The following is a 27,607-nucleotide window of genomic DNA, read 5'->3' on the forward strand; positions in this document are numbered from 1 at the left end:
GGTGTTCTAGCAAAAACTAAGAACTCTAAAAAGGCTGGGTGCCAGTGGTTCATACCTGCAATCCTAGCTACCCAGAAGGCTGAAATCTGAGGATTGAAATTCAGAGCCAGCCTAGGCAGGAAAGTCTGTGAGACTCTTACCTCCATTTAACCACCAGAAAACCAGAAGTGGTACTGTGGCTCAAGTGGTGGAGTGCTAGCCCACAGCTGAAGGGCTCAGGGACAGCACCCAGGCCTAGAGTCCAAGCCCCAACAACAACAACAACAAAAAACTCTAAGAAGGTTTCGAGGATTTCCCTGAGCATGGTGAGATTCAATTTTTTCCTGCTCTGGGAAATTTATCAGGTGCCATATACTTACTATATGTCAGTTCAGATGTCTTTTGAAAGAATCTTGAACATGTAAGAGAATATTGATATTGACTATACAGAAGGCATTGAAGTAAAAATTATTATCTTCAGTAAGCCAAGCAAATTTTTTAAGAGAAAAACATGAGGGAAGAAATCATTCTTTATCCAGTCTTGTAACAGACATGAGTTGTCATGTTAGTCCTTATTGCTAATGGATCTGGGTACTTGTCACCTAAGTTTCTAAGTATTCTATTTGAAGGATACTGTAAAAATGAAAGGAAGGTACCATTCACTGGCCTAACCATTTTGTCTGTGTCATGCTTTAACCTCTTTAGCCTTTTTCCTCTGAATTGCCCTACTGTAGTTGGATTTTAGGAGCAACAGGACTGCCCAGTGAACATCTGTTTGGGAAGGAAGTTAAACTATTCCCAAGAAAGAGAAATCCTTGAAAGACTAGACCGGCCCCCTAGATGAGGGCCTATAATGATGAAGTTGCACCCCAGAAAGGGGAGATCACCTCATGGAAACCAGATTGTTCCCAGAATCCCTTATGGGACCAGAACTGAAATGATCACTCCCATCAAGATTAGCTTCTCTTGTCAGCTATACTTACCCCATCCCCCTTTCTTCATTTTCCTTCTCTAGAAAATATCAGAGTTCCTGTTAGCCCCTTGAATTCTGTCCTTTATCACGTACTACCTAGCTCCTTAATGGGCAATGGTCAAGCATAGTCCCTTGAGACTTCTGAAGCTAAGTTATTGTTCTAAGACTCTGGTAACAAAAATAAGAGCAGTCAGCACACAAAGTAAGGATATGTCTGATGTTAAGGTAAAATCCACATCATAGGCTTCAATGAAGTGCAGTGGAAAAGAACCAAATACCTTGTTTAAAAAAAAAATAGAAAAGTCTAGGGACAACACAATGGAAGACACACATTTATGAAACCATAAAAGGGGCAAAATCAGTTTCTGATGCTCCAAGCAGCAGACCCAGCAGGGCATCTCCGAAGTAAGGCTCTCTGGAGCAGGAGGGACCCAGGCCAAATGATCTGAGAGGAGGGAGAGGTGTTACCCCAGTCTCGGGCTGAACCATTCTATGCCCCTATTCTAGCCAAAGGTTCTAGGAAGAAATGTGCATTTCAGAATATCCTCCCCACTGTCAACTATACAACTGTTACAATTAGAAAATTAGAATTGGTTTCTAATTCGTTTTCAGTCCTCAGATTGGTTTCTAAACCTTAATACTGAATGGCTCTGAAGAAGGGAACAAAACTATTTATTCACTTCTTGGTTAACTATTATCTAGTTTTGAGTACAGTTTATGATCTTAAATGGCCTTGATTCATTGGATTTTTCCCAGTATGTTTTCTGCATGAACATTGTGAAGCCTAGTGTAATTATTTCCTTTTCTACAGGATTGATTCTGACAAAAGAATCCCAAATGCTGCAAAGTGGCTACACTTAATTTTAAGCAACTTGAACTAGGTACTTTAATTATGAAAATCAGACTTCTTAAGGAATCTATATTCCAGATTATTTGTCCTTGAGGAGAAAAAAGAAGACAAAAAAGGCAAGATGAATGTGGTAGCCATAGTTTGTTCTGTAACAAAATGAACATATCAGTAGCCAATTATTTTTGGCAGAAGGCTGTGTTTAATAGAATCTGGCAGACTCCCCTCCTGCCTGTTCTGCCCTCCCTCCACATTTTGGGTTTGTCTGAAGTTTCACCCCAACAATAAGCAGCGATGAACATACGTTACAAGGTACGGCACAGTTGATACGTTAAGAGTAGAGGCCCTGTTATTCTGAGAATACAGGCCTTGGACTCCCCTTGCCCCATGCAGTAAAGCAAGTTTTAGACACATTGCCCTTTGTTTTTCTAACATTTTCTCATATAAATTTAAATATTTTACAAAGACTTCCTCCAAACATATTGAGATCCCAACCTGTGAACTTATTTCCTCACTAAAATATAAATGCTATCTGACAGGAAGCGTAAATATCTTTTGCCCACTCAAGGTCTTGAAGTCTGAACTGCACTGTGGAGAAGGCACTTATGTTTTCTGATAACTCCAGCAAGTGTCAGTAAGCACTCAGAATCGCTGTCCTATAGTGTCCTGTCTCTGAGCAGCTGGGCAAAAATGATGAATATACTTGATTTTCAGTAATTATGGAAATAAAAATAGCACAGACGATTTCTTGAGTCTACAATCAAGCTATAAACAAAATCCAGAGTGATAATTCATGAAGATTCAAACCTGCTTCATTCTCATAAATTATAAAATACAGGTGGCTGTTTTAATAATGACTCAAAACAGTACTGAAAGGGGTTTGTGTCAATATACAAAAAGTCCTCCTGGGCAGAGCTCTCAAAGCAATACTGAGTTCAAAGAGTGGCTTCTCTACTGCTGGGCCAGAAGTGCTGTCCTGTTGGCCTTCATCTTCTCCAGCCTCTTGGCCAAGTGACTATTCGTCATCTCCATCTCCTCAATCTTGTCCAGTGCTGTTCGTAACTGGAGACAGGGAGAGCACAGTCACTTTAGGTGATCAGACACTCATCTGTTAGTACTTCCTAGGAAAATGAAGCACTGCTAATGGTGATGGCCATACACAGGGTCCCCAGACAGCCTCCCCTCCCCATCCCCACCCCAGCAGTTACAGGCATTAAGCATCATGCTGACATTGACATCACAGAAAAGATATACAGAATTTGCAGAAACAGACCTGATCTGGAACCAAAATAAAAGTTAAAATCTAAAAGAAAGGTGGCCGTCCCTGCAGGTGTAAACCCAGTATGAAAGTGTGACTCCACTGTTCCCTTAAATATTCTACCCAGAAAATCCAAGAACTTTCTTCTGTTTAGGAATGAGTTCTCCAGTAGCACAAATACCTCTCGTTGTAGCTTCCTCTTTTCTGCTTTGAGCTCATCTTCAACTTTCTCAGCATTCTCAGCAGCAGTTTTATATCTTAGCACCTGGCCTTCAAGCCGGCTAATCTGTAAATAGGAGAACACAGGCCTGTGGGATACAGTACCATTGCTTGGTTGTCAAGATGGAAATATGTCATTAGTTTCCAAGTAACCTGGTTAGCAGGTCCCCTTAGAGAAGCCACAGGTCCTATCAGAAGCTAGCTGAGTTTTTAGGGAGGTTTACAGTTGTAGAGACAACTGTGTTAGGTTCAGGATGACCATATTGCTTCAGTGTTAGGATAAGAGTCAATGAATAGGAAAGTTTTTTACTTTTTGAAATACGTATTAGCAGATTCTCTTAAAAGCTTTGATCTTCAGTTCTCTTGAAGTAGCTACAAAAAAATTAGAAGTTCATCTTCCTATATTTTTAAAGAAAATACACAGTTTCAGTGCCCTTTCAGATATTCTCTGCTAGTTTTCTACTATTATATAGAGCTTTAAAATCAGCTGCAAAGGCTGCCACAAAAACTCCCAGGATTAACCACTTAAAATGCAAGAAGCAGATATAATATGATGCTTATCAAAATGAACTCCAAGAAATAGAAATTAATTTTTTTGTGTTTGGTTTGTTTTGCCAGTCATGGGGCTTAAACTCAGGGCCTGGGCATTGCCCTTGAACTTCTTTTGCTCTACCACTTAAGCCACAGTGCCACTTCTAGCTTTTTCTGTTGTGGTATTAAGGAATCGAACCCAGGGCTTCATGCACTCTACCACTAAGCCACATTCCCAGTCCGAGGTTTTGTTAATTGTACTGTTTTCAATTATTTCTTTTTCTTTCCTTTGGTTTATTCCCTGATGTCACTTTTTTTTTCTGTATCCTTTGTCTTGTATATAAGTGTATCTGATTTGGGTAGAGGAAGGGAAGAGGAATCGCAGAAATGGTGGGACAAAGGGTGAACCAATTCAGCAGTGATACTCACTAGACACTATGTTGGAAATGAACTTTACAATGTGGAGAAAGAAGAGAATTGGGAAGGGGGAAAGTGGGGGAAAATGAGAGAGGGGTAAGAAATGTTCTCATTACCTGAGTAACTGTAACCCCGTTGTACATTACCTTTACAATAAACATTTAAATTAAACTACATTAAGAAAGAAAACATTTAACTCATTTGGTACCACAAAGAGGTACTTACACTTTGTTCCAAGGTGGTTATATCCTGTTCTGCTTTTGAAAGCTTAAACTTGTACTCACTAATTTGTCTATTAGCATCTCCTAGAACAGAAAATAATAATGATTAACTTGATCTCCCAGAGATGGACATGTGAAGCATCAAGCAATAATGCTTTCTGCAGTACACAAAGCACATACATGCACAGAAATTCTCTAACAGCCCAGGTTCTGGACTGCCTATAGTGTAGGAAGCTCTACTACCACTTACACCAGGACCAAGAGTTAGACGACAAATCTTCCTTTATCTCTGACATGTGAGCAGGCTCTGAGAAAAGGATCCTTGCCAAAGAACCAATGGGCCACACCTGATCCTGGCCTGCAGCCTTGTGGACCCAGTGCTTCTGTGCCCCTAGACTGGCCTTCTGCTTCCCTGAACCTGGCCCTACAACTTCTACCTCTAAATTTTGTTTCTGCTCCTCCATACCACTTAGGGACCGGTCACCCACCTCTGATTCAATCTCAACCTTCAAGACCATGCTCATTTTCATCTCCTTGACCTTCCATAGTTGACTAACTTCTCCTTCCCTTGTTGCATTTTATTTACATCCTTTTTATGACATTTATCAGGCCTTCTAAATACACTGAGTGTGCAAAGAGAGGAGCCTTATCTTGGTCTTATTAAATCTGTGTTTATACCTGGCCAAATGCTTCACAAATAGTGTATGCTTTAGTAAACAGTTGCTGAAAATAAATGCATTCAATAACATGTTTTAATGTTAAGGATACTTGACCTAAGAAACTACTTTAAATGGTAAGTTAAAAAATTATGGGGGGGGGTGTAAAATTTCACTCTGGGAACACAAATTTAACAAAATCATCCTCAGAGAAATGATTAACATACTCCTAAGAATTACAAAAGGTTAAATGAACTCTAACCTACAAAAATATTCAAACAACCTAACAAGAACTTTTCTACATTTCTATATAACCAAGATTAGAACTAACTATATAACCTCAACATAAAAAGGGTTGTTATTGGTCAGTTAGTTATATACTGGAAGTAATGGAAGCCAGGCATGGTAGTAAACAGCCGCAATCCCAGCATTCTAGAAGCTGAAGCAGGAAGATCCTGGGCTCAAGGCCAGCCTGATGAGCTATCTGGCAAGACCTTGCATTTAAAAAAAAAAAAAAAAAAAAAGTATCACGGTAGTTATATATGCCCTCCTCCTCCAAGGTCACCTCTGGTGTGGAGAGAACATGCCATTCATCAGCCCTGAAACAAGCCAGAGGGACCTCCAACAGACTACTGATTATCAAAATGTGTAGCTTCCTACTTTCTTACTGCAAGTCACTCATTTCTTCCAGTTTTAAAAAAGTATAAACCCCTTGTCTCAAATCATCATGTGTGTAAAACAGCTACAGCACTATCTAGAATCAAGCGGCCAGGCCCCTTTCCTTGCCTTCTGGTCCAGGAGAGCTATGTGTTTTATCTTCACCAACTAGACCCAGCCCTCCCAGTGTTCCTCAGCTCATTTTATCCCATACCTACGCTTGTCTATTTTTCTCCACCTTCTGAAACACTGGCTTTAGTAAGCATTCACACATAAATGCCAGCCCATCCCTCTTGAATTATATTTCTTTTGAATTTGTTCCTTTAAGCCAATCACTCTAAACTGGTCCAGCCCTTCTAGAACTATCAACAGTCACTGTACTATTCTGGCTGACCATCACCCTAACTGGCTGGTCTATTTTCTATAACCTTCCTGCCTTCCACAACTCTCCACATCAGAATAACAGAATATTCAACCAGAAACATGAGGTTGCAAGCTGGCAACCAAGAGAACATAATACTGCCTTCAAAAGTTAGTAGTAGCTGGGTGCACTTATAATCCTAGCTATATAAAAGAAATTGATAGGATCATGATTTGAGGCCAGCCTCGGCAAAAAATTCATAAAGACCCCAAGAGAAAATGCTGGATATGGTGGCATGAGTCATCTCAGCTATGGCAGGAAGTATGGGCTGTGGTGTCAGCACCAGCAAAAAGTAAGAAGACACTAACAATAACCAGAGCCAAATGGACTGGGAGCATGGCTCAAGTGGTAGAGTACCTGCCTGGGAAGGCCCTGAGTTCACACCTCATCAGCACAACCCAAAATAAGTAATAATCCATAAAGGCCTATAATTTGGCCTCTTTGAAAAGACCATGAATAGGGGTTATCTGACAATTTAAAAAAAAAATTTAAAGCGAGGCACTTAAAAATCAGGAGCCAAAAGTACAAAGAAGGAAGGGGAAAAAAGCTATTTGTATAAACTGAGTATAATGGACTTTACTTTGTGGCTGTGTTTTCTGAGTTCCATGTGTAGCTCAGGCTGACCTTAAACTAAGGATCCTCCTGCTTAAGTCTCTAGAGTGCTGGGATTACAGATGTTTACTACAAGCTTGGCTCCCATTACTCAGACCAGTAACAAAACTGTTACCTTGAGGTTATATAGGTAGGTCTAATCTTGGTTATGTGGAAAGAATCAGGTTTGTGTTACAAACGTCTAGGAAAATTCTGAAACTACTCAACACTGTGCTAATCTCAATCTCCAATTATCCCAAGATAAACTACACAGAAATAGTAGCTCAAAGATGACACACAGGTCCAGGAAAGAAAAATAACTTGCTCTTTTTACCTCCAAATAGAGCAGAGCCTGTTTTTGACTCCTGTCTTCTTCTATACTATAACCGTCTGCAGAGCTGCTGCAGAGATAAGCATACTAAGAAAGCAGACTACTCATAATCCTGCCCCAAAGACAAGGCTTACATACTAATAGAGACAGATATCCCCTGGTACTTACTCTGCATCTCAATAAATTGCAAGTCTGAGCCATTCTGCAGTCCTATCAAGTCACCGGCTATGCCATCATTCCTGGAGCATTTCTGCCGTTCTTCCTCTAACTGCAGCTTCAGTTTTCTAATCTGAGATGGAAATAGAGAAGTCACCGGATTCAGATCAGTCTCTTAAATGGCCCAGTCGCCACATTATAAAACACTATCAACAGATCACACAGATTATTCATTTAAGAAATATTTTCCTGGTCTGAAGAAGATGGACTGGAGACGCCCACCACATTCCTGTGTTTCTATGAACTAGAAATAAAACTTAAGGTTTGTGGCTACAAGGAAAAGTAATTTAGTAAACCAAGCAAGGGCATCAGTAAAAGACAGATACTAGATAAAAGACTGAAGAATCAAACTTCAGATCTACTTTAAAAAAAAAAAAACTTAGCTCAGGAAGAGCCCTGAGTGACTTCAAGTAGGACCCAATCTGTTCCATCCTTAGTCTTAACACTGTATTTATGGCAAGAGCCACCTAAGTGTATGCTGTTAAACCTTGTATCCAGCCTGGTGTAAGCTAACCAGCAATTATGTGTGTATTCCATCTTAGCTAGGGTAAAAGGCAGGAACCAGGAAGCCCAAAGAGTTGTCCCACCAGCCAACAACATCTTTAAACCTACTTCTGAGGCCACCACATGCATGCATATATATGCACGTCTGGAGCTGGGAATGTGGCTTAGCGGTAGAGTGCATGTACAAAGCCCAGGGTTCCATTCCTCAGCACCACATAAACAGAAAAGGCCAGAAGTGGCGCTGTAAATCAAGAGGTAGAATGCTGCCTTGAGCAAAGAGAAGCCAGGCACAGTGCTCCGGCCCTGAGTCCAAGCCCCAGGACTGGAAAAAATAAATCAACAAATAAATAAATAAACAAACCCTGCATGTCTCTGCAAGACAAGACTGATCAGGGCCTCTGGGCCTTGCTCCAGTAGACACCTAGACCAGAACACCTGTCCAGAGCAAAGGATGGACATGAGGATACCAGCTACATCCCTAAACCTACCTCACAGCACAGTGTATCCACTCACCATTGTGGAAATAGTAGAAACTGTGTGTGTGTGTATACACACACACACATTCAAATATAAAGAACGAACAATTAACTTTTGAATGATTGGTGGGTCACTGAAATAAAATTTATAGAATCAAATGAAAATACAACCTACCAGAACTTTTGATACATAGCCAAAGGCAGTGCAAAGAGGAAGTTTACAGCTGAGGGTCTACATTATGAACTCAGATCTTAATAATCTATGTACCATAAGCTATTAGGAAAATAAAATGAGACAAACCCAAAACCAGTACAAGGAAAGAGATAATAAACATTGTAGCAGAAATTAATGACATAAAGGTGAAACAAATGGTACAAAGAGCTGGTCATGGTGACATTCCTCTAAATCTGCCAATCAGATGGTAAAGATAGGAAGGATCATGCTATAGGCAAAGCCTGGGGAAAACCAACAGTTTGGCATGCTGTCATGTGCCTGTCACCCCAGTTATGTGGGGCTCATAAGCAGGATTGTGGTCCATGCCAATCTGGGAAAGAATGAGTCCCCAAAGTAACCAAATGAGGAAGGAATGGGGTTTGTGTGATAGAGAACCTGCCTGGAAAGATCCAGGGGCCGAGTTCCACCCCCATCAACACCAAAAGAGTAGCAAAGCAACAATACAAAGAAACAAAAACCTGATTTTTGAAAAGAGAAACAGGATTGACAAACTCTTACCCAGGAGAATACTGAACAGAATGGAGATTTTAAGAAAAGGGATCTCACAACAAATAACTAAATATCAATAAAATTTGGAGGATTATTAGGGACTACTTTAAAAATATGTCTTCTTATAGGCAGGCACCAGTGGCTCACATCTACCTATTCAGAATGCTGAGATCTGAGGATCATAGTTTGAAGCCAGCCAGGGCAGGAAAGTCTTTGAGGATCTTATCTCTAATCAACCAGCCAAAACCAGAAGTAGAGCTGTGGCTCAAGTGGTATAGCCCTAGCCTTGAACACAAAAACTTAGGGACAATACCTAGGCCCAGTTCAAGCCCTTAGTGGCATATGCATGCACGCACGCACACGCGCGCGCACGCACACACACACACACTTTCCAATGGACTGTAAAATTATCTAGACAAAATGAAAAAATTCCTAGATGTATGATTTCCCAAAATTGAGCCAACAAGATAAAAAAAAACCTCTAAAACTATTAACAAGTAATGAAACTAAAGTGGTCTCCCAGCAAAGAAAGTCCATAACTGGATTGATTGACAAATTCTACCAGAATTTTTTTTGGCCAGTCCTGGGGGCTTGGGACTCAGGGCCTGAGCACTGTCCCTGGCTTCCTTTTGCTCAAGTCTATCACTCTACCTCTTGAGCCACAGCACCACTTCTGGCCTTTTATGTAGTGCTGAGGAATTGAACCCAGGGCTTCATGTATGCTAGGCAAGCACTCTACTGCTAAGCCACATTCTCAGCCCTCTCTACCAGACTTTTTAAGAATACCAATGTTCCTCAAACTATTCCATAAAATAGGAAAAAGTGAAAGGAATGCTACCAAACATTTTATAAACCAGTATTACCCTGCTATGAAAACCACAGGATACGACAACAAGAAAAGGAAATTCTAGATTCAACTACCTTGGTGAACACTGACACAAAAATTCTCAATAATATGTGAATACTAAATACAATATATTAAAAATATCATACATGGGCTGGGGATATGGCCTAGTGGCAAGAGCACTTGCCTCGTATACTTGAAGCCCTGGGTTCGATTCCCCAGCACCACATATACAGAAAATGGCCAGAAGTGGTGCTGTGACTCAAGTGGCAGAGTGCTAGCCTTGAGCAAAAAAGAAGCCAGGGACAGTGCTCAGGCCCTGAGTTCAAGGCCCAGGACTGGCAAAAAATAAAAATAAAAAATCATACATAAGTGAGTTGGTTTCTTTCCAGGTATGCAAAGATAGTTCAACATATGTAAATAAATGTGGTGCAGTGCATAAATATAATAAGGGGCAAAAATCACACAATCATCTTGATGGAGAAAAGCCTTTAGATAAAAATCCAACATCTCTGCAGGATAAAAGCCCTGGAGAAACAAATCATGATGGCTTTATACTTGCAATCAAAGTTACTCAATAAGCAGAGATCAGCAGATAACAGTTTGAGCCAGCCTGTACAAAAAGTTAGTGAACCCCAATGTGAATTAACAAGCTAGCTATAGTGGTGCATACATAGGAACATACCTACTCAGGAGGCATAGGTAAAGGGTTAAAGCAAAACACCAGAATAAAAGCAAAAAAGAAGTAGGGGCATAACTCAAGTGGTCAAGTTTAGTAAATACAAGGCTCCAAATTCAAATCCCAGTACTTCCATCCTCCCTTCCCCCCAAAAGTTATAAGAAATGCACTTCAACATACAAAGGCTCCATATGATCAACCTAGAGCTAATATAACCCTAAATGGGAAAAATGGAAAATGTTTCCTCTGAAGTCAGGAATGTGGCAAGGATGTTCATTTCCTTCACTTTTACTCAGTACACTGTCACAATTACTAGCCAGAGGGAAAAAGGGGGCAGGGAGAGGAGAGAGAGAGAAAATGGATACAAATAGGAAAGGAAGAAATCAATTTATCCCTATCTATAGGTGTAATCATCCCAAACATTAAAGACTCTAAACACTTTACACAAATATAAAAATTTCTTAGGGCTAGGAATATGGCCTAGTGATAAAAGTCCATGCCTCGTATAAAAATTTCTTAGATCCAGAAAATACTTTTCAGGAAAGTAGCATGTTGCAAAATCAACATTCAAGAACCAGCAGCTTTCAACAAACCAATAATAAATATGCTGAGAACGATCAGGAGACAATCTCATTCACAATAGATGGAGAAAGTAGCATTACATGTCATCTCTCATATGCTACATTTGGACGTAGAACAATGTCAGAAGTATAAAACAGGTGCATGAGGGTGGGAACAAGGGAGAGGGCAGAGAGAGAGAAGAGAGGAAGGAAGATAAATATGATCAAAGAATTTACAAGCACATATAAAAATAATGATCCAGGCACTGGTGGCTCATGCTTGTAATCCTGGTTACTCAGGAGGCCTGCACTTTGAGTCTCCATCTCCAGCAAAAAGCCAGCGTGGAGACATGACTCAAGTAGTAGAGTGCCAGCTGTGAGCAACAAAGTCAATTGCAAGCAAGAGAGTCAAGTGAGGGTCTGGGAATATGGCCTAGTGGCAAGAGAGCTTGCCTCATATACATGAAGCCCTGGGTTTGATTCCTCAGCACCACGTATATAGAAAACAGCCAGAAGTGGCGCTGTGACTCAAGTGGCAGAGTGCCAGCCTTGAGCAAGAAGAAGCCAGGGACAGTGCTCAGGCCCTGAGTTCAGGGCCCAGGACTGGCAAAAAAAAGAAAAGAAAAAGTCAAGTGAGCGGAAGGCTCTGTTTTCTATTCCAGTACCAGCAAAAGGAATTTTTTTAAAGACATATAAAAATGAAGTCTGTTAAAAAATGTTTTAAAAGAGGACAGGAAAGAAGGATAAGTACCAGAAAAGGTAAATTTGATTAAAGTATATTAAATGCATGTGCATTAGGTACACAATGAATTTGTACAATTAATATATGCTAATTTAAAAACTACTTTCCTAGGTGCCAACAATGGGAGACATGGATCTAAGTACCCAAGATCATTTAAACAAATATGAAGTTCTAGAAGTAAGCCCAGGGCCAGGTTTTCCAATAAAAACAGACATTAATTTTATGTTTATGAAACAGTACCATCATTTGGGTAATTTTATGACTTTTATTAAAAATAAAAAATTTAATGAGCAGCAAGAAATTTTTGTTTAGTTTTAGAAGAGTTAAGTACTCTTTTAGAAAACGTTCTATATATACAAAGATAACTGGAAATACGTAAATGGCATTCTAAACTATCCTTAACTCCATTAACAGGAGGAAATCAGGCATAGTGTTAACACTAAACTGGAACTAAAATTCATACTTCTCCTGCCCTTTCAACATACATGGGTTGTCATTTTTATCTGTCTTGAGGAAATCAAGGGTTATCATCCCCATCATTTTTACTTATGTCCATCTCTAAAAGGGTCATCCTTCCTTTCCTGCACTCTTCTTCATAAGGCCCTGGAACATTAATACCCATAACATTCATTTCCTAACTTTTCACCATGTTAGACATGCTTCCACTGTGCCTTCTAAAATTAGCCATCTATCAGCAAACCCCTTCCTCAGTCTCTTGAGTAGCCTCTAACCACAATACCCTCACAGAATCCTGTTGCTCCTGAAACCTTACCACACATTGCTGTTTTCATCTTGAAACAGAGTAAGTATTCTCTGCTACTGCTGCTGAACTAGTCTCCCTCCATCCTCCTGAGAAGTCCCTGCTCTTAATTTCACCTCGACAAATCCCATAAACAAAACTTTCTCTCATTTTGCCACCATTCCATACCTTTGTTACCCCACTCTTTCCTGACTCATGTACCCTCATGAGTCTTAATTCCTAGAAATTTCGATATACACCTAAGTGGAAACTTTCTCCCAGAACTATCTGCTCAGTTTCTGCAACATCTCCTCAACATGTATCTTGCCATCTCTACCACTTCTTGCTCTTAGTCTCTCATATCCATAGTCATATATTAGTGCTCAATATTAGATAGCTGTATCTCTGTATAATTTTGTCCATCTATCCTCTATTGAACCACAATCCTTACAGCTCATTCTTTGCAGATCCTAATTCTAACATCCTTCAAACCCAATAATACTTCTAACCCACTGGTCCATCTTCTTCCCACCTGTGCCTTGATGTTGTCCAGATATCCTATCAATCCTTATCCAGTGTAATTTCTAGGTCCATCATTATCATCACTCTCCTCTATATTCCTCATTCTCCTACTTTACTATGATATATGTTGATAAAAGTGTTTACTATATTCCCACACCTATATAAGTAAATGTAGCTAGAGAAGTACATAGAATAAACATGTTCACACACCCTTTCAAAATTATGATTTACTACTTAATTATTGTTGTTTTATTGTCTCAAGTCTCTTTCCACTAGGATGTAAGGTCTACTGGGACAGGAATGTTTTTAACTGATTTATTCACCTAAATACCCCAGTGACAAGAATATTATCTGCTAAACAGTGGAATATGACTCAATATTTGTTGAGGGGCTGAACAAGAGTAATGGAGAAAACCATTAAAATTAGCCAAGAAATTTCCTCAGAATTAAAGGAGTTTCTAGAATTGATGGGGACCCAGTGTCATGAGCAAAATTTCAAAACACATCCATGTGAGATTTTGAAACACTAGGATACAAACTTTCAGAAATAGGGGGAAAAGGGGCTGGGGATATGGCCTAGTGGCAAGAGTGCTTTCCTCGTATACTTGAAGCCCTGGGTTCAATTCCCCAGCACCACATATACAGAAAATGGCCAGAAGTGGCGCTGTGACTCAAGTGGCAGAGTGCTAGCCTTGAGCAAAAAGAAGCCAGGGACAGTGCTCAGGCCCTGAGTCCAAGGCCCAGAACTGGCAAAAAAAAAAAAAAAAATGAATAGGGGGAAAATATGCCACATATAAAGACCAAAAATGCAAGTTTCCTCAGAATTTTCAACAACAGCACTGAAAAACCAAGGACAATGAAGTATGTCTTTTTTTTTAATCTGAAGGAAAATTATTGCAACACAGAAATAGATATCCATCCAAACCAGTAATTAAGTAAGAGGGAAAGACTTTCAGGCCTCAAAGATCATGTAAAACCAACAGCCTACACACACTTTCATCAAAGTTACTTGTAGCTGGGAGCCGGTGGCTCATGCCAACCTGGGCAGGAAAGTCTGTGAGACTCCACTAGGAAAACAGAAGTGGCACTGTGGCTCAAGTGGTACAGCGCTAGCCTTGAGCTAAAGAACTCAGGGACAATGCTCAGGCCTAGAGTTCAAGCCCCATGACTGACCCCCCCAACCCCCCCCCCCAAGAAGAAGAAGAAGAAGAAGAGGGAGGAGAAGGGGGGGAGGAGGAGGAGGAGGAGGAGGAGGAGGAGGAGGAGGAGGAGGAGGAGGAGGGTTACTTGAAGATTAAATTAAAATAAAAAGAAGGAATAAAGGAAGAAAACAGGAGAGACTAGGGAGGAGGAGGAGGAGGAGGAGGAAGAAGAGGAGGAGGAGGAGGAGGAGGGTTACTTGAAGATTAAATTAAAATAAAAAGAAGGAATAAAGGAAGAAAATAGGAGAGACTAGGGAGGAGGAGAAGGAGGAGGAGGAGGAGGAGGAGGAGGAGGAGGAGGAGGAGGAGGAGGAGGAGGAGGAGGAGGAGGAGGGTTACTTGAAGATTAAATTAAAATAAAAAGAAAGAATAAAGGAAGAAAATAGGAGAGACTAGGGAAAGGAATCCCAACCCAAATCATAGGCAAAGTTCTCACATGCTTATGAAGGGTAACTGCATGCCTGAATGTAAAGGATGAGTCATTAGTTCACAATGAGTGGAGTCAGACCCTCTAATATTTATCAAGATGGGCTTTTGAGAGAAATATGATACATCAAGAAGCCTGAAGTGAGTTTAAGCTACAGTTTAAAATTGTGACTAAATTATTGAAAAACACAATCAGACACATGATATTAAGAAAAAAATTATATTATCTGCAGAAGAAACAAATAGTTGTGAAGGAGATGAAAAGCAATCCTAGAATGTAACACATCTCCCCAGTGAGCAGTGATCAGAGCCCTGATAACATAAACAGGTACATAAACAGATTAAATGTTAAAAGGCTATGGGAATGGGAAGTGTGCATGTATATAGCAGAGACTTATCTGTCATAGAAGAATTTCAATAGATTGTCTAAAACCAAACAGCCCTGAAGCAATGCAAGCATGTTACACGGAGATGGTGCATACCAAAGTCAGAAAAAGAACTGGACAGAAATGGTCAGCGTGAAGCCAAGTACTGATGGCTTATGCCTGTAAACCCTAGCTATTTGGGAGGGGAGACTAGGAGGATTGCACTTTGTGGCAGGTGCAAGCATGTTTAAACATGACTCCATCTCAGTCAGTAGCTGGATACAGTAACATGCATCTTTTATCCTAGCTACATGGGAAGTATAATCCAGGCTAAATTCTGGACACCCACATAAGGCCCTATTTGAAAGAAATGAAGACATAAGAATGGGAGCCATGATTCAAGAGACATAACTCCTGCCTAAGAGCAAGGCCTACTATCGAGAGAGACAGACAGACAGCATCAACACACACACACACGGAGACATAGAGAGAGAAAGTGAAAAGGGAAAGAGGAGGAAGGGAGAGTCAGACAAAAGATGGCCATCTTCACAAGATTTGGAGAACAAGATGCATTACAGTGTGCACTCGTAATGTTTTTAAAGAATAAAAACATAAAATATGAATCATTTTCTTATCCTTTAGTCTTACTGAAGTTTAAAATAAGTATAAGAAGTTTAAAATAATCTTACTGGTTTAAATAGTTCCAATTTGTAATGCACATTTTACTATATAAATAAGAGAATTAATACTTCCATTGGGAAGAGTTTTACCTGTGATAGTAGCTCTTCCTTTTCTCCAGCAAGTTTTCGTAGCCTTACATCTAAAACAAAAGAAAAGGGCTTTAAACTAAATTTGTAATGGTAAAATCTGTGAACAACTAGAAGTTCTTCCAAGTTCATACATAGCAAACATAATCTGGTAATTACAGCTCTGAACATGAAAAGAAACAAAGGCTTTAGTCATATTGTAAAAGAGCATTTAATTATCCTAAATATATTGTCATACAGTGGTTTTCATCAGGGCAAAGAATACACTTGTTCCCAAAGTAGAAACAAACTGAAGTACAAAAAGGAACCATTTATTTGTTTCAAAAGTTTCCAAGTTTTTACCAGGATCCAGGCAACTCAAAGGCCTATGGGCATTAAAGGTTCAAGGCTTTAGCAAAAGAGAACCAAATATGGGAAAGATGATGATGTAAGAATGGGACTGTGAAGGCTGGAAATATGGCCTAGTGGTAAAGTGCTCACCTCGTATACATGAAGCCCTGGGTTCGCTTCCTCAGCACCACATATATAGAAAAAGCCAGAAGTGGCGCTGTGGCTCAAGTGGTAGCGTAACTAGCCTTGAGCAAAAAGAAGCCAGGGACAGTGCTCAGGCCCTGAGTGCCCAGGACTGGCAAAAAACTAAACAACAACAAAAAAAGAATGGGACTGTGAGGAAAGCTTGAGGAAAGATAACAGAGGAGTAAGATGGTGGAAGAAAGCAAAGCCCCACAAATCCCGGTGGGCAGAGGGAAGGAGACAAACTCTAAGATAAGACATCCTATGGTAAGTCTGAGACTGGGATGCAGTCACCAGGGCTCACGTGCAGCTGGAAGACAGTGTTGCTTTTCCCCTAGCAGCACAAAATATGACTCTCCTGGGATGAGGAAAGACTCATAGTTTACTTAAAGCAGTAACTAACACCTGGTTGACCTGCCCACAATCAATGTTCTCATTTCCACAGTCCTCCAGGCAGGCAGACTACCTGAGCTGCCTGTTGCCATCCATACCTTCAACTCTCTATGTCCTCCCTCTTGCTCATGGGCTACCTAACTCTGCCTTATCAACCTGCTTTTAATTATATTTCTGGAATCTTGTACATTAGAGGATATGCTTAACTAACTTTTAAAATGCTTTCAGCTTGTGCTTCTATACCTTAATAGTACCTCCCATTCCTATAGAAAACCTGTGAATACACTAAAGCAAAATGATAGAAAAGGTGAAAAAAGATCCCCCGCCTTCCCAATAAAGGAAAGTAAGCTCATAGTACAATATCTATCTGAGCTATTTTTCTTCCTCTAGAGTAGGATTCTTAGTAGGTCCAATGTACAGGTCTCTGTCTTTCTGAAAAGAGATGTCATTAGATTCTTAAAGAGATCATATTTTTATTGTTATTGTTCTAGTCCTGAGGTTTGAACTCAAGACCTGGGTGCTGTTCCTGAGTTGTGCTCAATACTACCACTCTATCACTTGAGCCATAACTCCTCAGCTTTTTTGTTAGTTCATAGGAGATAAGAGTCTCATGGGGGGCTGGGGATATGGCCTAGTGGCAAGAGTGCCTGCCTCATATACATGAGGCCCTGGGTTCGATTCCCCAGCACCACATATACAGAAAATGGCCAGAAGTGGCGCTGTGGCTCAAGTGGCAGAGTGCTAGCCTTGAGCGGGAAGAAGCCAGGGACGGTGCTCAGGCCCTGAGTCCAAGCCCCAGGACTGGCAAAAAAAAGAGTCTCATGGGCTTTTCTGCCTGAGCTGGCTTCAAATAGTGATTCTCAGATCTCAGCCTCCTGAGTAGATAGGATTACAAGTGTGAGCCAGCAGCGCCCAGCAAAGGACCACACTTCTGAGGCTCAGTTTTAAGAGGCTTGAGAACCCCTATTTACATGTCATGTCATCTCAATGTCATGTCACCTGTCTTTTCAATAATCTATTTCTTGCATTAAGAAGTGTGGTAGAGCCAGGTACTCAGGAGGCTGAGATCAGAGAATTGCGGTTGAAAGCTAGCCTGGGCAAGGAAATCTGTGACCCTCTTATCTCACCACCAGACTCTTGTTAACCTCCAGAAAACCAGAAGTGGAGCTGTGGCTCAACGTGGTAAAATCCTAGGCTTGAGCAAAAGAACTCAAGGACAGCATCCAGACCTTGAGTTCAAGCGTGCGTGTGTGTGTGTGTGTGTGTGTGTGTGTGTGTGTGTGTGTGTGTGTGTGTGTGTAGGAGAAAGGAGAGGAGAGAGAAGAGAAACATGTGAATAACCCTGAGATAAACAGTAGAACACAGAACCAGATGTTCCAGGAAGAAGAAACTAAAAACATACTGATAAGTCTCCTGCCCTCCCAATGTCCTTGAGATGCACATGCTGACTCTGCCTTTAAGTGAAAGGCAATGTGTTTGTATCTGCAGCTCTTCAATCCAGGGGCTTTTGTGGCTAAACAAAAGCCTGGGGATGACTTAAATGCTAGTTTCCCAAGGTCAAGAATATCTGACAAAACCATGTCCAGATTCTGATCCTGATAAGGATCTAGACAAGTCTCAAATGGCCCCTTACATGTTATTTCCATTTTCCAAGATGGGATATGAACAAGCTAGAAGCCTAACAACATTATTCCAAAACAAAGTAGCAACAATATCTTACCTAGTGGTCCTTCTCCTGCTGATTCCAAGACCTGAGCAGCTTCCTGAGACACAACAGCAATGGCTCCAACCATGGGTTCATGATCAACATCACCATTGGGAGTGCCATCTGGGATTATAACTAAGCCATGTTTCTGTAGGGAAGAAAACAACCATCAGCAAAGATGGTCCCCACTGAAGCAGCAAGCTCTGAGAGATAACACTGTAAGAATGTATGAGTGCTGTAGGTAAAACCTAGTTAGAATTAGTTACACGAATTATACTTCTATAGAGGAGGTGAGGTGACTTACACCTCTAAATCAAAACTGATTTTGTATTCAGATGACCAAAGATATTGTGAAGGAAGGAAAGAAAACAACATAGCAGTGAGAGCCGGAGCCCTAGGCCCAAGCTAAACATACCTCTGCTGTGTTCACTGTCTTCTGCAAGTCAGCCAGCTCCTCTCTGAGCACATCTCGCTCATTCCTAAGGCAGGCAATATGTTCTTTCTGTTTCTCTAGGGCCTGGTTTAGGCAGGGTAGCAATGGAAAGAATAGCACAGATAAAGAGCAAGTGAAAGGTAACTAACTCAGGTAAGCAAAGTTAAAGGCCTGTGAAGCAAGAGAGCAGTTAAGGAGTTTGGGAACAAGCAGACAGAGGAAGGGCAGTTTCTAGATACACAGCTTCCACAGAGTCCTAATAGAAACTGGTTCTCATGCATAAATTTGGCAAAACATGCTTCTCACATCAAATATCAAAACAAATCTTTCTTTTACAATCAATGGTCAAGGAAACAAGAAAAGAAAGATAAAGAGAACAGCACAAGTTAAATTTTCCTTACTGACCTCCTCAGTACCTTTTCACTTGGTAAAGTAATAACTTATGTTTTACTAAAACAGTTTATATTCAAAACTATACCTGGCTTTTAAAATTAAAATGGCTTGGGCTGGGAATATGGCCTAGTGGCAAGAGTGCTTGCCTCGTATACATGAAGCCCTGGGTTCAATTCCTCAGCACCACATATATAGAAAATGGCCAGAAGTGGGGCAGTGGCTCAAGTGGTGGAGTGCTAACCTTGAGCAAAAAAAAAAAAAAAAGAAGAAGCAGCAGCCAGGGATAGTACTCAGGCCCTGAATCCAAGGCCCAGGACTGGAAAAAATAAATAAATTAATTAATTAATTAAAATGGCTTGAAAAATAATTCACATATAAGAATAATTTTACTTAAAATATTAGCCATATGACGTTTTATGGCAAAATATTCAAAAAGATTTTTCCTGTTAATTTAATTAATACAAATAAGACTCATTGGTTTTCTGTTTACCTTCACAATATAAAAAAAAAACAAACCAGGGGCTGGGGATATGGCCTAGTGGCAAGAGTGCCTGCCTCGGATACACGAGGCCCTGGGTTCGATTCCCCAGCACCACATATACAGAAAAAATGGCCAGAAGCGGCGCTGTGGCTCAAGTGGCAGAGTGCTAGCCTTGAGCAAAAAAGAAGCCAGGGACAGTGCTCAGGCCCTGAGTCCAAGGCCCAGGACTGGCCAAAAAAAAAAAAACAAAAACAAAAAACCAGGCACTGGTGGCTCATGCCTATAATCCTAGCTACTGAGGAGGATGAGATCTGAGGATCACAGTTTGAAGCGACCTAGGGGCAGAAAAGTCCTCATGAGATTCCAATTATAGCTACTCAAAAGTCAAAAGTGGCACTGTGACTCAAAGTGGCAAAGAGAGCTAACCTTGAGCAAAAAAGCTCAGAGACGGGGCTGGGGATATAGCCTAGTGGCAAGAGTGCCTGCCTCGGATACACGAGGCCCTAGGTTCGATTCCCCAGCACCACATATACAGAAAACGGCCAGAAGCGGCGCTGTGGCTCAAGTGGCAGAGTGCTAGCCTTGAGCGGGAAGAAGCCAGGGACAGTGCTCAGGCCCTGAGTCCAAGGCCCAGGACTGGCCAAAAAAAAAAAAAAAGCTCAGAGACAGTGCACAGGCCCTGAGTTCGAACTCCACGACCAACAAAAAGTAAAAACAAGAAACAAAAAACAAAAGTAGTACATTGCAGGCAAAGGGTTTCAAAATCAAGCTTTTGGTTATGACACGTACTTATCTTACCCAGGCCTCAATTTCCTCAAGTGAAAACTGGAAGGGATGACTGCAGCACACCCCTCCCCCCCAGGTGGAGGCTCAGTGGAGCACCACATAAAGCACTTGTGGCAGTGTCTAAGGCAACAGAGAGGTTTCAGGAAAAGCTGTCTATTGTCTTTATTGGGCATTTCCCATTTTTGCTTAAATCACAACTGTTAACTTGGGAGGATAGTGCAGAAGCAGGAACACACTTTGGTCACTAATAACAAATCAGAAGTTATACTATATAATAAAATAGCCAAACTTTAAAACATTACTACAATAAGTAGTCTGTACCAGAACTTGACAGCTGGCCTATTTTAAAAAGGCTTTCTCTATATATTTTTTCCAGTTCTAAATATTTTTAACCCAAAAAGTTACATTATAGCAGGTAACTTTTATCGCAATTTGTGAGCTTTGAAGGTGAGTCAACTGCTTATTGATAGCTCAATATTGGGAAAGTTTTAAAATTATAACCCTACTTTGCAACCAAATTGATAATAAATAAGTGATGGTCAGCAACCACGTTGACACACAATGGTAGCAACTACCATTGTATATCAGTTTGAAAGGTACTATTTTATATAAATAGAATTTCCCCATTAAACATTATTTTTATGTAAAATTTCTCCTTACATATTCTGAAACATACTACTCATCTTCGCCTCACTTTAAAGATCAGAAAATTAAGGCTCAGTAGGGTATTTTGTTTGTTTTTGTCCAAAATTACAGTAAGTAGCAAGGCTGGAAACATAGTCTATAGGGCAAGTCTTTTTTTTTTTTTTTTTTTTTTTTTTTTTACTGATCCAAACTGCAATGCCAATATCTAATATCTTTTCCATAAACTTTGGAACTCAAACTAAGTACCGTGTCTCAAGTCAGTCTGCAAACTAATCATTTGAGTTTCTAACACCACAGACTGTAACACTTGAAGCTAGTAATTCTATTTCATTAATAACAAATGAAACATTGAAAGAACTAAGCACAGCTCTACTTGCAAGCCACACTGTTGCTTTAGTAGATGTTGGGTTAGAAGACTTGGTTACAGATCTCTACATGCACAGTTGCGCCATGCATCACATGTAATGGAGTGATCCCCTTTACAACATGCCCCCCAGGAATGCTACTGAACAGAAAAGACCTCTTAGGAACAGACCAATTTGTAACTAGGAATTCTAGCAAATGTTTGACATTTGTTGCTCATTCCACACTTATAGTACTAGGCTTTGTTTTTCTTTCAGAGTTTTAAATTTTATCTTACCATAATTATACATGAGAAAATAAAATATATCCTATATACTTTTCAATTTCACCAAAAACTTCAAAACTACTGAAATACCTTATATTTAGACCAAAAGCAATCATGCTGGGTCTGAAATCCTCAGTATTACCTGACCATATAACCACCACCCTTGGGTTTGCATGCAACAATTGTTCCCACAGATTTTCCTTTAGGGTAAAAGTACACATTTGTAGAAACATAAGCAATTCCTTTTTCCTGAGCTAACCTCAAATTGTACAATGAAGAGGCCAAATACAGCTTGGCATGGTGGCTCACCCCAGTTATCCTAGTTAGGAAGCAGACATCAGAAGGATTAGAGCTGTTCTCACGAAGAGGCAAAAGGGTATAAGACCCCCACCTTAATCAGTTAAAGGTGGACTCAGTAGCACAACTCTGTCATCCCTGTTACACAGGAAGTATCAAAAAGAGGATAGCAGGCCAGGCCAGCCCAAGCATAAATACAAGACCATATTTTTAAAACTAATAAAAGTAAAAAATAATAATAAAAAATAACAAATCAAAAGGGTTGGGAAGACAGCTCAAGTGGCAGAGTATCTGCCTACCAAGTACGAGGCTCTGAGTTCAAATCTCATACTGCTCCTCCACCTACAAAGCTGAACTACTGGGCTGAACTTTTGCGTAACAGATTAAATCTCCATGTAATTGCACTGGAGCAGGAACAGATTTAGCCCAATGGGAATGCTGGCCTTTGTATGTACCTATTTTACACATGGGCACTTGAGAAAAGTAGTGGAGCTAGACGCAAAGTAACTAATCTCAATGAAAAAGAATGAGAAAAAGTTCTAATTGAGTAATAATGGACATGTTTCTTCATTAAGTTACTAAATCTAACTTTTGAAAATGAAGCTAGTGATACATTAGGTAGTCATTGGTAATATAAAAAAAAATATGTCTTAAAAGTCAAGAGAAGGGCTGGGAACATGGCCTAGTGGCAAGAATGCTTGTCACGTATATATCGAAGCCCTGGGTTCGATTCCTCAGCACCACATATATAGAAAACGGCCAGAAGTGGCGCTGTGGCTCAAGTGGCAGAGTACTAGCCTTGAGCAAAAAGAAGCCAGGGACAGTGCTCAGGCACCAAGTCCAAGCCCAGGCCTGGCAAAAAAAAAAAAAAAAAAAAAAAAGTCAAGAGAAGCTACCACACATTGGGGCACTTGTCTGTAATCATAGCACTTGGGAGGTGAAGGCAGGAGGACTGAATTTGGACACCTTATGCTAAAAACAAGACTCTGGCTCAAAAAAAAAAAAAACCCAAAAAACAAATACAAAGACATTCATTTTGTCATATGCTGTCAAAAACAAAACAAAACACCAACTATATGATTTCATTAATACCAGGTACCCAAGAGTAATCAGACACATAGATTCAGACAGTAGAAAGAAGGCTGCCAGGGATCGGAAATGAGGTGGTGACAGTTTTTTAATGGGTATAGAGTATTAACTAGAAATGAAAACATCCTAAGATGGATGGTGGTGGTTACAGTAGTACAGCAATAGGAATTGACTTAACACTACAAAACTCCCTTAAAAATAGCTACCATAGCAAATTATATTTGTATTTTAACTTTTGTGTATGTGCTGATCCAGGGGCTTGAACTTAGGGCCTGGGGCCATCTCTGAGCTTTTTCCCCCTCCCTCAAGGGTAGTGCTCTACCACTTGAGCCACAGTTAAACTTCTAGCTTTAGGGTGGAGATAAGAGTCTCACAGACTTTCCTTCCCCAGGCTGGCTTCAAATCAAGATCCTCAGATCTCAACTTTCTCAGTTGTTAGGATTACAGTCATGAGCCACTGATACTTGGCTATAATATTCTTTAAATGGCAAAATTACAAGACCAGAGGAGTAAGACTGAACATGTTGTCTTATTCTTACAATATTAGCTACTCAGGATGCTGAGACTGGGAAAAGATTATAGTTAAGGTTAACCTAGGCAAAAAGTTCTTGAACTCCTATCTTAAGCAAAAAAGCTGAGCATAGTGGTATGCTCCTGTCATCTCAGATACAGGAAGCATAATCACGGTGATCTGTAGTCTAAGCCAGCTGGGGAATAAATGTGAGATGACCCTATCTCAAAAATAACCAACTAAAAAGGGCAAGGATGACTCAAATGGGGATGTCTGAGTTGAAACCTTATGCCACCAGAGAGAAAAGAGGGAGAGGGAAAGATAAAGATGGAAAGGGATGGACAGGAGGAGGAGAGGAGGAGAGAAGGAAGGGTAGAGGGAAGGAGAAAGAGGAGGAGGAAGAGGAAGAAAGTAAGGAGAAAGGGAGAGGAGGAGAAAGAAGAGGGAAGGAGAGAGGGAAAAGGGGAGAGTAGGAGAGAAAGAAAGGAAGGAAGAAGGGAGGGAGGAGGAAGAAGGGGAGTCAGAGGAGGAAGGAAGGGAAGGAGGGAGGAAAAAGGACAAGAGAGGGAGAGGGAAGAGATGGAGGGAGTGGGGAGAAATTCCTTGTGGTGATAGAAATGTTCTGTATCTTGACTGTATCACAGACAGCATGTATAGTGGCCTGGTTGTATTACAGTTACATCGAGGCCAAGATAATCAGTTTGAAATACAAAGAGACAGCTATACAAAGAAGAAACCCTGGACCCACAGATCTATGCCAAGGAAAATTTTCTAAGGTCCCCAAAGAAGCCCATTTTAGTGATTAGATTTTTAACTATACACTGCCTATTTCATTCCACACATTTTTCATTTTAAAAATTCCAAGTAAAAATTCAAGTAAAACCAGTAATTCACAATTATGATTTCAAAAGACCTAATGAAGTTGATCCAATTACCCTCCAGAAAGCTCTTCTAGATTTTGGTGGAATTTCAGAAACTTGGTGACCTAAACATCAGAAAATTATGTAAAATTACCTTTGGTTCTTTAAACTTTTGGTCTATCTTAGAAAGCAATGTAGTTTCCTTATGCTTTAGTAGTGGAGGGTTTGTAGGATAGAAAGTACTAGACACTGCTTACCCTATATTGCTTATAATGGAGGATGTGAAATAAGGGTTCATATTCAGGCATCTATCTCTCACAGGTGCTCTGAAGGAACTTTGCCTGCATTTCTCTATTTCACACAACCTCAAACCAAACAAGCACAGCCCTTCACTGACGGCTTCTTAGTAGCTTCATCTGAGTGGTTCCCCTACTGCAGAATAGAGCTCATACCAAGAGAAGGGACTGCCAGCCACAGGCCACTTAAGTTGAATTGGTAGAATGTCAGCCTCCAGTTTATTTAGAATCTACCTGCAAGGCTAAGAAAAAAAGCAATGAAGAATTTTTCCTTACCTAGGAGCCTGATTTGAGAGGTTCCGGAGTTGTAATTAGAGATGGCACAACAGTTTGGAAACTTAGTCAAGTCTTCCTTTCCTATCCACTTAGATAATTAACTGATTTTTAACCTCTTCTATTTAATTCATCAAGGATTCTCAGGATGCTAATGACAACTTTCCCCATCTCCATTCTTATTTTCTTGCTTGTTATCTAAATTCTTGTAAGAATATAAAACCCAAAGAATTTGAATTAAATGCCTGCAGATGCTTTTTAAATCCTATGTCATAAAAAACAACTTCTTTTAAAAGTTCCTACTTGTAGTTTTCACAAGCCCTGTCAGATAGAAAGAAAAACTATTTCTCCATTAGAATAATGTCTGGTTTTCCCATGACACTATCTGTCTTTGGCCCATATTTACATTGTATACTCAAGAAGAAATTTTTAGGAATCCCTGAGTTAAATTTGGTTGGTCTATTCCTCATTAATAAGCTTCAAACAAATGCCCAATTTCATCTCATACCCCAATTTTTTTATCTTTCCAAAGAAGTGTCTCCTGAAGGTCAAAGACCTCTTTTGTCATGGTGTCTATTTTCTGCTGCATATGCTGATTCTCCTGCAGAAGAAGAGGGGAGAAGTAATTGAAAGAAAAAGACAACAAAGAGGAAGGTAGAGGGAGGAAAACAGAACAAAAACAAAGGTAATAAACTCTTAAAAGGGGGAAAATCATTGACAAACCAAGGACAAGAGCAGTATGCTAAAGGAAAGATGTTATCTATTTGAATCTTCTATGCTTTCCTCATCATAAAAGTAGACAAAGGAGGGCCATGAGACATGTGTGCTTAGTATATGGAAAGGCCTTGGGTTTGATCTTCCACATCACAACAAAATGTTTTAAAATTTTTTAAAGGAGGGAAGAGAGGAAGGGAAGAAATGTAGAAAGAGGAGTGGAAGGGAGGAGAGGGCAGGGCAGAAAGATAGGGAATAAATAACCGCTCCAATCACAGCTATGTGGCAACAAGACAGCCATTCTTGTGCATTCCTTTGATAACTTTCTTTTCTTTTATTTCTGAGACCAAGGACCTGAATCTTTTGCTCACTGTTTGGCATTCTACCACCTCAGCCTTGTCCCCAACCAAATGGTTGGTTATTTCTTTTTTTCCTCCTAAACATAGAAAAACTTACATTTCTAGGGGCTAGTAATGTGGCTTAGCAGTAGAGTGCTTGCCTAGGTGTTAAATGTAACTAGCAGTTAAAAAACACAACAGTTAACCAATCCTAAAGTAAGCTACTGAATTTGAGAAGCAGCTCCCAAGGCATTTTTATTACTTTTGAAATAATAAAATTAGAAAAGTATATATCTTAGTTCTGATTGGCAAATTGAAAAAGATAAAAGGACAAAAAGGGAAAGTTTTTCACATTGTTATTAAATAGCAACAGAATACAGAACTTATCTGGATAATATGCTCCCTACCAACATGCAAAAACCAGAACGAATTCATTTGTAATTTCATAAATCTGTAATGTTACCTACACCTGCATTTAGAACCCACAAATTCTGGTTATATTCATTTTTTCTTAAAAGTGGCACAAATGGTTGAGTATGGTAGTTCATGCCTCATACAGAGATTGTAGTTCCAAATCAACCCAAGCAAAATGTGTACAAGATTCCATCTCAAGAATAAAATATGGGCGTAATGGTACACATCTGTTACCCCTAATACACTAGAAGTATAAACAGGAAGATCATGGTATAGGTCCAACTGAGAATAAAAGTTAAGACTTTATCTCAAAAATAAACAAAGCAGGGGCTGGGAAGGTGGCTTTGTGGTAGAGTGCTTGCCTAGCATGCATGAAGCCCTGGAGTCGATTCCTCAGTACCACATAAACAGAAAAAGCCAGAAGCGGAGCTCTTGCTTAAGTGGTAGAGTGCTAGGCTTGAGCAAAAAAAAGCTCAGGGATAGTGACCAGGCCCTGAGTTAAAGCCCCAGGACTGGCAAATAATAATAATAATAATAATAATAATAATAATAATAATAATAATAATGCAAAAAGGTTTGCACTCACGTGATACAGCACCTGCCTAGAAAGCACAGACTGAGTTCAAACCCAAGTACTGCCAAAAAGAAACAAAGAAGATGGGGAAGGAGAACACACACACACACACACATGCACACACACACACACACACACACACACACACACACAGATGGATATTTATTTCTTTTCCTCTACTAAGTGGTTTTTTTTTTTTTTGGCCAGTCCTGGGCCTTAGACTCAAGGCCTGAGCACTGTCCCTGGCTTCTTCCCGCTCAAGGCTAGCACTCTGCCACTTGAGCCACAGCGCCGCTTCTGGCCATTTTCCGTATATGTGGTGCTGGGGAATCGAACCTAGAGCCTCGTGTATCCGAGGCAGGCACTCTTGCCGCTAGGCTATATCCCCAGCCCTACT

At 40.2% G+C, this 27,607-nt stretch overlaps 1 protein-coding gene and 1 long non-coding RNA gene across 12 annotated transcripts in view; one reads left to right on the forward strand and one right to left on the reverse strand.

The window, feature by feature from the left end:
• The first annotated feature begins 653 nt into the window (after window positions 1-653).
• Window positions 654-27,012, forward strand: LOC125353170. The gene is made up of 3 exons (XR_007211284.1): window positions 654-1,799; window positions 26,349-26,387; window positions 27,003-27,012. It is a non-coding gene; the product is annotated as an uncharacterized LOC125353170 (long non-coding RNA).
• Window positions 2,598-27,607, reverse strand: part of Lrrfip2 (LRR binding FLII interacting protein 2) — a 115,471-nt gene continuing 90,461 nt past the window's right edge. For 6 of the 11 annotated variants that reach the window (XM_048348662.1, XM_048348664.1, XM_048348661.1 and 3 more), the window contains 8 exons: window positions 25,679-25,771; window positions 18,894-18,995; window positions 18,494-18,626; window positions 15,871-15,920; window positions 7,270-7,390; window positions 4,450-4,529; window positions 3,239-3,343; window positions 2,598-2,861 (listed from right to left, as the gene is read on the reverse strand). In XM_048348662.1, coding sequence (XP_048204619.1) covers window positions 2,751-2,861; window positions 3,239-3,343; window positions 4,450-4,529; window positions 7,270-7,390; window positions 15,871-15,920; window positions 18,494-18,626; window positions 18,894-18,995; window positions 25,679-25,771 — 795 coding nt within the window. In that variant the 3' untranslated portion in view covers window positions 2,598-2,750. The remainder of the gene's footprint in view (window positions 2,862-3,238; window positions 3,344-4,449; window positions 4,530-7,269; window positions 7,391-15,870; window positions 15,921-18,493; window positions 18,627-18,893; window positions 18,996-25,678; window positions 25,772-27,607) is intronic. The other 5 variants (XM_048348665.1, XM_048348666.1, XM_048348672.1 and 2 more) reach the window with 1 other exon arrangement.

This window comes from Perognathus longimembris, chromosome 6 (assembly GCF_023159225.1).
Source record: "Perognathus longimembris pacificus isolate PPM17 chromosome 6, ASM2315922v1, whole genome shotgun sequence".
Classification (NCBI taxonomy): domain Eukaryota; kingdom Metazoa; phylum Chordata; class Mammalia; order Rodentia; family Heteromyidae; genus Perognathus; species Perognathus longimembris.